The following is a 10753-nucleotide window of genomic DNA, read 5'->3' as shown; positions in this document are numbered from 1 at the left end:
CGTAATTGCTTTAATATTGTACCACAGCCGGGTATAACTTATACTGCAATGCCAGTTTAATTCATTGCAGATATTAAGTTATAATTATACAATTGAAGTGAGATCATTCTCACTTCAATTGTATAATTAAAACATTAAGGGACTAAAAGCCCTGTAGGGGTTGTCTCCTACAGATGCTGGATGCTGGATGCTGCTGATAGAGATGCTAATGCTGCTGATAGGTGTTAAATGATACGCTCTTGATGCTTGATAATGCTCTGTTATTGCTCTGTTATAACACTGCTGCTGTTCTGCTTAAATGCATAAATTTATACAAGTTCATACGTGCCGGTCAATGTCATACCGATCCGTACAAGTTTAAATGACGAGTAAGCAAACGTGCCGGTTCAATGTACGTGCTGGCTCAATGTCATTCCGAGCCGTACGTGTTTAGTGAACCGTACATCTTGCCACTCTAAAAGAAAGAAAGAATCTAAAATATAAACGTAAATTAATTTAAGAGATAACGAAAACTAAACATTTAACAAATTAAAAAAGGAAAGATTTAGTCTATCCGGGGAAGTCTGGGGAATGTGACCGTCGATGTCGCGGTGGGGGCGCATTCCTCGCTCCGACACAGGCGTGCGGGCAGCGCGTAGACGGGGGGTGCGGGCGCGGTACTGGTCTGCTCCGTCGGTTCCTCTGGCGGCGTCTTCCGACTACTCGATGGTCTCTTCCTCTTGATAAAATGACAACACACCAATACTGTTAAAATTCCAGTGAGAATTCCAGTGACTATAAGCAGGAAGTAAATAAGAATGTAATGGTGTGCGTCCTGAATTGATGTGTTATTGATGGTCGCTTCCTTCAGGGCATGTATCTGTCGCTGCATGGTGTCGTATACTCCCTCATCTCTACTTGTATGAGGTACGGAAACGGAGGTATTTATGAAATTATTCAAGGTTGAAATAATAGGAAGCATAATTGCTTGCTGATGTTGCAGTTGAATGTTTACATCGCTCGTATAGTAGTGATGCCCAAGCAACGTAAAAGTGTCCCCTTTCACTGTGCAGTCCTGACCTAAGGCAATAATGCCGCTTCCGCTAAGTGTATGTGACGTCAGGCTAGCCGGACATATGGCGCGCACGTGGCATTGTCCACAGCTGATATATAGCCACGCTGCGCTTGAGTGTAACTTGATCCACCGGTCCGAACATTGTTTTGTTTCTATTATGCAAAACGTTTGTTTATTTTCTGGTGTCAAAACTTCTGTATCACAAATTGAATGTTTTATCTTCAGCTGATATATAGCTGTATTTTGCATACAGAGTAGTCTGCCACCATGATATTTCGTGCAGGATAAAACGTCATCCTGCGACATGGGAATAAATGTGTCCTTCCTCATGTTGAATGCCATAAACTCCGTGATTGGTATTGCATAATATGTAGTATTACGTTGCATTGTTAATGGTAGACTGATGACTCTATCCAACTCGTAGTTATCACTTGTAATCAACGGAATATTAATTTCCAGAATTAAATAGTTGCTGTTGATGTTGGTCTTGACATGTAGAATGTCATATAGGTATTTAATGTTTTCCGCTTTCACAGGTACTGATAAGTCTCCATTTATCTGTCCAGAAATAATGTTGATCTGTTGCTTAAGTTGCTCTGGTGGTATGATGTGGCTATCGAGTCTTCCCTGGTAGATATTAGTCACGGTGTTGATAAGGCGTTCTTGTGTCCGACGGATATTCGATATCAGGTTGTTAATGTTGATTGTGTTCGTAATTATGTAATCTGATAATCTTATTATATTGTTTTCTTTAGCTAATTGTCCCAGCTGATTGTTTAACATTACAAATTGTTCATTCATGCGTTGCTCGTTCCGAAAGTTCCTTTTCGGTTATTGATTTTTCGATGATTTTTGTTCTTCCTTCTGATCCTTTTCTTTTTCTCCGACCGGTAATACTATTAGTTTACTGACCGGCCGCTGGAGAACGTTGTTTTGGGTCTTTAACGTGACCACCCGGGTATGACCATCTTTTCCCGGGTGGAGTTCACACACCCGAGCCAAAGCCCACTTCCCCGGCGGCATGTGGTCCTCCTTGATCACAACAATATCGTTCAGCTCGATGTCTTTTGTAGGGGAGGTCCATCTAGCTCTAGTCTGCAAATTTTGCAGGTATTCTCGGGACCAGCCCCTCCATATTTGCTTGTTCATTGATTGTACTAATTGCCATCTTTGTTTAACATGTGTGATATCTGGATCTGTCTGAGGTCGGGATAGAAGGGGACCGCCGACCAGAAAGTGTCCTGGTGTAATGCAGACATCATCAGGATCCTCCGTGAGGGCGCACAGTGGTCGGGAGTTTAGGCACGCCTCAATTTGTTGCAACAAAGTGATTAATTCTTCGTAGGTAAGCTTCTGGTCTCCCATGACGCGTTTCAAGTGTTGCTTCAGACTTTTGACGGCTGCTTCCCAAAGGCCGCCTGCGGAGGGCCATGACGGTGCATTAAAATGCCACGTTATCCCCATCTCGCTGATGTTGTCGATGACCTCATGGTTGATAGAGCTGACGATATCCTTGTATTCCCTTTTCAGAAACTTGGAAGCGCCAACGAAGTTCGTACCGTTGTCGCTGTATATGTTTTTCGGAGTGCCGCGGCGAGAACATAAACGTCGGAGCGCTGCCAGGAACGCCTCGGTGCTCAAGTCGGATACCAGTTCGATATGCACAGCTTTGGTTGCCATGCACACGAACACCGCGATGTACCCCTTGCTAGTACGAACACCCTTTCCTTTGTTGAGTTTAATTTCTACATGCCCAGTAAAGTCCACGCCCACATTGAGGAATGGTCGTGCAGGAGTTACCCGGGAGGGGGGTAGGTCTGCCATGATCTGATGCTTTGTTGTTTGGCTGAAGCGACGGCACTTGATACAGTTTCGTAATTGACTTTTGACAGCGCGTACACCGCTAACGATCCAGTAAGTGTCCCTGATATATGCTAAAGTAAGTTTTGGGCCTCCGTGTAGAGTCGTTCGGTGCGCTTGATCTATGATGAGCTCCGTGAGTCTGCTTGATGTAGGTAGAAGGATAGGATGCTTCGCAGAGTAGCGTAATATCGTGTTCTCAAGTCTTCCACCGACTCTCAGAATGTCATCCTTATCCAAATAAGGATTCAGATTTAGAAGTCTGCTGTTTGATTTTAATACTCGGTGTTTCTTTAAAGATGATATTTCTTCAAAAAATTCAAATTTCTGCACTGTTTTTATAATCAATTTGAATGCATCTTCTATATTGCTTGCTGTTAAGTTATTAGCTTGACAAACGTTTTTGCGTGCTCGATATATGAAACGTGATACCCAGGCAATTATTTTTGCAACCCGAGTAATCGAGCTCATTTCATTTAGTAATTTATATATGATGGAATCAGAGCTCGATTGTAAAGCTGCCTGCACACTGTGATTCTTTTTCTTTTCAATTGTTGGTTCTTGATATGTTTCAAGGTCGGCTCGTTGTTGATTTTCTTGAATGAACTTTGGACCTTCCCACCAGAGTGAATGATTGTACAGGGAGATACTGCTTAAGCCTCTTGTCGCACAGTCTGCGGCATTTTCCTCAGATTTTACATGTCGCCAATACTTCGCTGGAATAACATTCGTGATATGTCGTATTCTGGTTGCGACAAATTGCTTCCATTTGGAAATATCTCCATGAAGCCACCCTAGTACTATCATGGAGTCTGTCCAGGCATGTAAATGAATTTCTTTTGATGTATACAAGATCTCCAAAACCTTCTTCATAAGTTGTGATAGTAATAAGGCTCCCAGCAATTCCAGTTTCGGCAGTGATAATTGTTTCTTGGTTGGAACAACCTTTGTTTTTGCAGTGATGAGTTTTGATGTATAAGCGCCTTTATCATTAAGTGTGACTAAGTAAATTGCGCATGCATACGCTTTTTCAGATGCGTCACAAAATCCATGTAAATGGAGTGACTGACCGATGTGACCCAAATAACGGGGAATTTGGAATCTATCAATTTTCATTAGATCCCTTTTTAATTCATTCCACTCATCTTGTATGGAGTCCGGTAATTTATCATCCCATGATAATGATGATAGCCAAGTCTGTTGAAATAGGATTTTTCCTCTGATTGTGAGAGGTGACAGCCAGCCAAGAGGATCATATATTTTCGAAATCTCGGATAAAAGTTCCCTTTTGGTGATGTTCGTTTCAAGGCCTTCTGTGAGCTTGCATTGGAAAGAAAATGTGTCAGAGGCAGGATTCCATCTCAAACCCAGTGTTTTTCTATTTTCGACGTCCTTGAATTCAAAAGTGTCCAGCTGATCATATGATAAATCTTTTGTTAGTTCAGATGTGTTGCTCGACCATTTTCTAAGGTTCATCCCCGCGCTCCTTAAAACTTCTATCAACTCTTTTTGTAAATTTTTGGCCTCAGTGATGTTGTCGGTTCCACATATTAAGTCATCCATGTAGCATGAATTAGTTAATGCTTTCGCAGCAGAAGGATATCTTTCTTCGTTATCGAATGCTATTTGTCGTAGTGTGCGCATGGCTAAGTATGGAGCGGCCTTAGTACCATACGTTACAGTGGTAAGGTGATACGTGTTGATGACGTCATTTGGAGAGCACCTCCATATTATAGATTGTAAAGGTTGATCAGATGTCCGAATCCGGATTTGCCGGAACATCTTTTCAATATCAGAAATCATGACGTATCTATGTTCACGCCATTTCAGGATCAATCCTTGAAGGTCCTGTTGTAAGTTAGGTCCACTCTCCATCAAGTCATTCAGACTTTGTCCTGATGATGTTTTTGCCGATGCATTAAACACAACTCGTAATTTTGTCGTTGTGGAGTCAGATTTCACAACACCGTGGTGAGGTAAGTAATTTGCTGCGAAGTTCATATTTGTGCTGTCCTTGACTTTCCGCATGTGACCTAGTGACTCGTATTCATTCATAAACTGCTTATAGCTGTCTGATAGCTCTTTATTGTTTGCCATTTTTCTTTCTATGTGTGAGAATCTGGCTAAGGCGATTGATTTTGAGTGTCCTAAGTTTTGCCAAAAATTTGGCTTCATGGGGATGGCCACCTCGTATCTACCATCCTCTAATCGTCTTGTCGTTGCTTGATATAGGTCCTCACAATATTGTTCAGATTCCGATAAGGTTGTGTTCACACTTGACTCCTGGATGTCTTCAACTTCCCAGTATTTTGATAAATCTTCAACTTGATTCAAGATGACATTGCAACTGAAGGTTTTCACATTTCCTGACAATATCCATCCCAATTTTGTGAGTTGGGCTATCGGAGCATGCGAAGGTCCTCTTATGAGACCTTCCATAATTATGTCGGAGTAAATGCTGGCGTCCAATAGTAAATCAATAGGTTTTGAAATATTATACTTTGGGTCCGCAAGGTTGAGATCTCGAATATGTGGCCAGGGTTTAATCTTAAAGGATGAGTTCGGCAAGTTGTTGATGACTCGTGACATTACTAGTGCCTCAGTTGTAAATTGATAGTCTTCATATATAGATTTGCAGACAAGTGTGACCATGCCCTTACTATGTTTTGCGCTGGGCCCTATGCCAGACACTGACGCATGATAACGTTGGCGCTGCAATCCCAAGAGCTGAGCGGCATTTTCTGATATAAGGGTTACTTGGGACCCTTGGTCTAAAAGCGCTGTCAAAGTAATAAATGTCCCGTCTGCCGACTGTACTTTGACAGCTACTGTTGTGAGTAGTACTTCTTCGCCGTCCGTTGCAACATAGTTGATATGGTATTGTTTAGTCATTTTGCTCAAATTGGGGGCGCCTGTTGATGATAGTGATGCACTTGATGTGGACGGTGACGCGTCCACGTTCTGCAATGTTTGCAGTTTGCTGCTTGCGGACTTTGTCTTTAATTGCATGAATGCCTCATGAATTTTGGTGTTATGTGGTTCGTTGCATTCCTTACAACGCCGCGTTGATATGCATTTCTGATCTTGATGCGTGTAAAGACAATTAATGCAAATTTTATTTTTTTGCATAATGTCAAATTGTTCTCTGCTTGATAAGTTAAAAAATGCTGGACACATGTAAAGATCATGGGATGCTTTACACACAATACATGACTTTCGTGTGTACGTTGGGGCGGCTTGATAAAGTTCCTTGCTGAAAATATGTCTGTTTGGATACTGTGACACAGTCGGCTTCTTGTTACTATTGGACGATCTCGATGTTTGATGAACTTGTCTGGTGGTGATGTTATTTCCCTTTTCCCTGCGCTGAATGGGCTCTAGGGCTGTAAATTTGCTCTCAATAAATGTCATAAACTCTTCGAGCGTAGGAAGAGAGCGCGGTTCTTTGCGAGCCTCCTTGTAGTCGCTGTAAGTATCCATATCTAGCTTTTTGCACAGAATGTGGACCAATAACGGATCCCAGCTGTTTGTATCCACTCCCAAGTTATGAATGGCGTGGATACATTCTGTAGTGGTGTCGTACAATTTCTTTAGTTCATATGATGACTGCTTATTGATGTTCGGTTGATTGAGAAAAAGTTCAATTTGTTTTGTGAAAAGTAGTTGGGGATTGTTGTATCGGTGATTTAAAATTTCCCAGGCGACCTCATAGTTCTCAGCCGATATATGAAGATGTTGGATCATACGCTCTGCCTCCCCTTTGATCTTGCATTTTAAATGCTGCATTTTTTGTGCGTTCGTAATATGCTTGTTGTTGTGTATGGCCTCTGTATACAAATCGTGGAAAGTAGGCCACTGCACATATTTTCCAGTAAATATAGGTATTTCTATCTGGGGCAGGGATTGTTGTAAGTGCAAGTTAGCGCTTAATTTCTGATTAAGATTTCTTCTCGTGGCGAGGTATTTAGATTCTATTGCTGTAAATGCCTCTTCATATTGGCTGTCAATTTCGGATGATGGGCTATCGATGCGTAGATGGAGTTCATCGATGTTATGCCATCGCTGTTGAAGACTGCGTAACTCTTCTTCAATCTCCCACTTCTCTTCGATGTCTTGTTCACTGATGCGTTTTAGTTGCCGCTCTAGTGCCCGAAATTTAGCGTACTGCTGTACCAAAATCTCTTGATGATCCTGGCTAGCATCAAGATGGATTTTTGGCACTTGAAATACAGTCCCTGGAGTTGCCTTGGAAGTAGAAGGTGATGAAATCTGTGTGATAGTCGGAGTCGGGGGCCTTTCAGAGTCCGATATCACGGTGGCTCTTAATGTTGTATAAAATTGCTTAACCTCAGAGTAGATTTCTTTCTTAAAATATTCCGATGACTTGTCTTCGACTCCCTGCAGTGTTTTGTTGTTTTGTTCAAATTCACCCCACAAGTTATCTATTGCCGTGATACGTTTTTGAAAATATTCCGAGGTTTTTCTAATTGCGGAGTCCTTTTTATAATTGATGTGGATCTTCTCGATCTCCTTAATTATAGCGCTCTGACGTGCCAGTAGCTCTTGCATGATGATGGAGGGTGTTAAGAGTCTTTACAGTATGTGCGTTCTGTCTCAACTCTTCCGGGGCGACCCGCTTGTGGGAGACCGGTTGAGCCGATTCGCTACCGTATCAAGACAATAAAAACACACCAAATGATAAGTGATGTTCCTTGCAGTACCTGATGATGTTGTGCTGTACGTCTTGAGCTGCTGTGACCTTGATGATGATGCTCCTTACAGCTTATTTTCAATGCTGGTAAGTTGTGCTCCTGATAAACCACAGATGCGTTGATTCCTTGCTCGAAGGACCATATGTAGGGGTTGTCTCCTACAGATGCTGGATGCTGGATGCTGCTGATAGAGATGCTAATGCTGCTGATAGGTGTTAAATGATACGCTCTTGATGCTTGATAATGCTCTGTTATTGCTCTGTTATAACACTGCTGCTGTTCTGCTTAAATGCATAAATTTATACAAGTTCATACGTGCCGGTCAATGTCATACCGATCCGTACAAGTTTAAATGACGAGTAAGCAAACGTGCCGGTTCAATGTACGTGCTGGCTCAATGTCATTCCGAGCCGTTTAAAGCAAATCCGACAGTAACAATATTATACCAACGTTATTATAGTTATCGTTACGTATAAAGAATATTATATTTTCAGATAAGTTTAAATAAATATTTCAAGGACCGCTATCGTAAAAAGCACTATCAGAGGTAATAACCGAATGGATTGTATTTACACTAAAAATACTTTTTCAATCATTAATTTTAACTTACCTATAATTATGGTGAGCAAAAATACATAACCTTCTTATAACTTTGTCTGTTGATAAAAAAAAAAGTTTATGGTTTTAATTTTTTAATTTAAATGCGTAATAAACATCCAGAACCATCATAACCGGGTGGAATCCCGATGATCCTCAAATCCCCGTCATGCCGACTGTCGTTACTGGCGCTCCCAGCGCTCCCAGCGCTCCCAGGCGGTATAATTTCTTCATAACGCCATCTAATGTATCGCCTAATGCGCCCACTCGTTAGGCCGAGCCCGACTCTAATGCCCATATTTAACAACCCGAGATACGCTGCAGAAAAATTAATTCTTCATTTTTAGCGTAATCTGCTGGATTTGAGCCTTAATGTACCCATTATCGTTTCGTTGCCAGATTTCGATATGACTTTTTGGTACCTTAAAAACATTTATTTGTAAACGCAGGCCGACTTCAAACGAACATCAAAGCTTTGCTCCGCATCCCCCGCACCCCTCGCACTACAACCGGGTCCGATGATCACAAAGAGGCTGTTAGTGACGTTTTGAGAAAATTCTCCGCCTTGAGATTATTTAACTACCTTTTATAGTAGTTATTTCTTTTGTTATCTTCTTTATTCGGTACATCTATACTGTAAGCTCGATTAGTTTTGGTTTGAAACTGGTTCAAAGTTACCCAAATTATGTTGTGGGATAATCATTGGGATCCTCGAATTGAAGATGTTCCGACCGAGAGAGGCGGTATGTCCACTTATACCAGAGTTTGCTCCATTGATTTTAGCTGCCCTACATAATTTATCGCTTTGCTAAGAAAACTTTGCCAGCGCGGTGCAGGATCATAGGGCTGGTAGCTTAACTATAATGTCACAATATTACATCCCCAACTCTGGCATACTGTGTTACATCCCGATTTTCGACTGCACACAAAAACTACAATTACGACCACAATTTATCAACTGAAGGATTTTCCAGTTTTCTGTGTCATTTGTCACGTTAATAGAGTATCGACGTGCAACTAGCGACCCCCCCTTGCGCCGCCCGCGTCTCCCCGCGTTTCCCCAGCCCTCGTCTGAAGGGCGCGGATGCATCTCTAATTCCTTTATTAAAATATACGCCGACGATAATCGTCGCACATGTCGACGTCCATTTAGAAATTATTTCCCGTCATTACTATTGTATTTTAGTAGCTTGGGGATTGCGAATGTGATTATTGCAAAATGTGATCAATTAGAATCAATGTAGAAATCATCGGTTATATATGGAAATTTTTGTCGGCGGCGGCAAACGCCAAAATACTAAATGGTGCTACATAAGGTACTAAATGGTGCTAAAGCAAGAAACAGAAAAATATCTCAGTCACAGAACTAAAGGAACAAATCGAACGTTCGGAGTGGTCCGTAACTTTTAACAGACGATCAATGATCAGCCGCAATCGAAGTGTAGATCGCTTTTCGCTGACAGCTCAACAATGAACACTGGCTAGTGGACACTGGACACTGGCTAGTGAACACCGCTCATTTGTTACCGTCACGTCGGACATCCGGGGTCCGGCAGAGATTGACATGTCGTAGAGTAGCACAAAGACTAGACATCTCAATTTATACTACAATATCTATCTACAGTATTACTAGATACATATTTTATTAGTATTTGTATTTTAATAAAAACGTATAAGAGTAAAAAACGCTTAAGCATTTTTTTATAAATTTAATATTTTCTACTCATTTAAATTTAATCTAATACTATTGAATCTTTTGTCTTGCTAATCCATACTTTATTTTTTATGCTATTCAATATTCTTCTTAAAGATCTAAATAGTGGCAGATTTAAGCAAAGAATTTTACTTATTTCATTACAACTAACCCACCAAAACCCCGTAACAACTAACCATGTGTGCGTCTTACGTGCAACCCCGCGGGGCTAAGTCTGATTGACGTGATCCGCAGCACGCGCCACGCGGCGATCGACTCCAGACAACTGCATTACTACAGACTACAGATCGAAGCGGCCTGTCTGCCTCAGTGTTTAACATGTTGCGAGGATTTTTAAACTAAAGACGAGCGGTAACGTTTGACAGGTTGTTTCCAGGCAAGAAATGGTCCTGATCGAAGAAATTTATACATTGTCCTTATCTTTTTTTCCCTCTTTTTCTCTTCTATACTTGTCTCGTAAAAGCTGGTAATAGACAGGCCGACCATGTGGAATTGGTGTAAGCCGCGTACAAAAAAAGCTTTCATATTTAATAGCGTCGTTTAACTCTTTTTCATTTAAAAAATATAATTTAATATCATATTCAGTTCTCTGACCCCGGCTCTAGTTACAAATCTGGCCGATCAGCCTGCCTTTATTTCGAACCAGACTAAGCTAAGCCTAACACCTCATAAACGCGCGTTAGGCCGCCATTACGACTGATCGCCGATCGAGTTACAATGAGCCGATCGTAATAGCCCGACTGCATTACCCTACCAACTACAACAACCCCTATTACTACGCTATAAGATTCAAAATCATATGCACCGTATTTTCGG

At 41.4% G+C, this 10753-nt stretch overlaps 1 protein-coding gene across 1 annotated transcript; it reads right to left on the bottom strand.

The window, feature by feature from the left end:
• Positions 1-243: 243 nt before the first annotated feature.
• Positions 244-6091, bottom strand: LOC121735318. The gene is made up of 2 exons (XM_042126100.1): positions 2359-6091; positions 244-2323 (listed from the first exon to the last, which is right to left on the bottom strand). Coding segments are annotated over exons 1-2 (3735 nt in total). The 3' UTR covers positions 244-2321.
• Positions 6092-10753: the final 4662 nt, after the last annotated feature.

The sequence above is a fragment of the Aricia agestis genome, chromosome 17, assembly GCF_905147365.1.
Source record: "Aricia agestis chromosome 17, ilAriAges1.1, whole genome shotgun sequence".
NCBI classification, from domain to species: Eukaryota; Metazoa; Arthropoda; class Insecta; order Lepidoptera; family Lycaenidae; genus Aricia; species Aricia agestis.
Note: the sequence above shows the minus strand (reverse complement) of the source record. Positions and strands in the feature narration are given on the sequence as shown.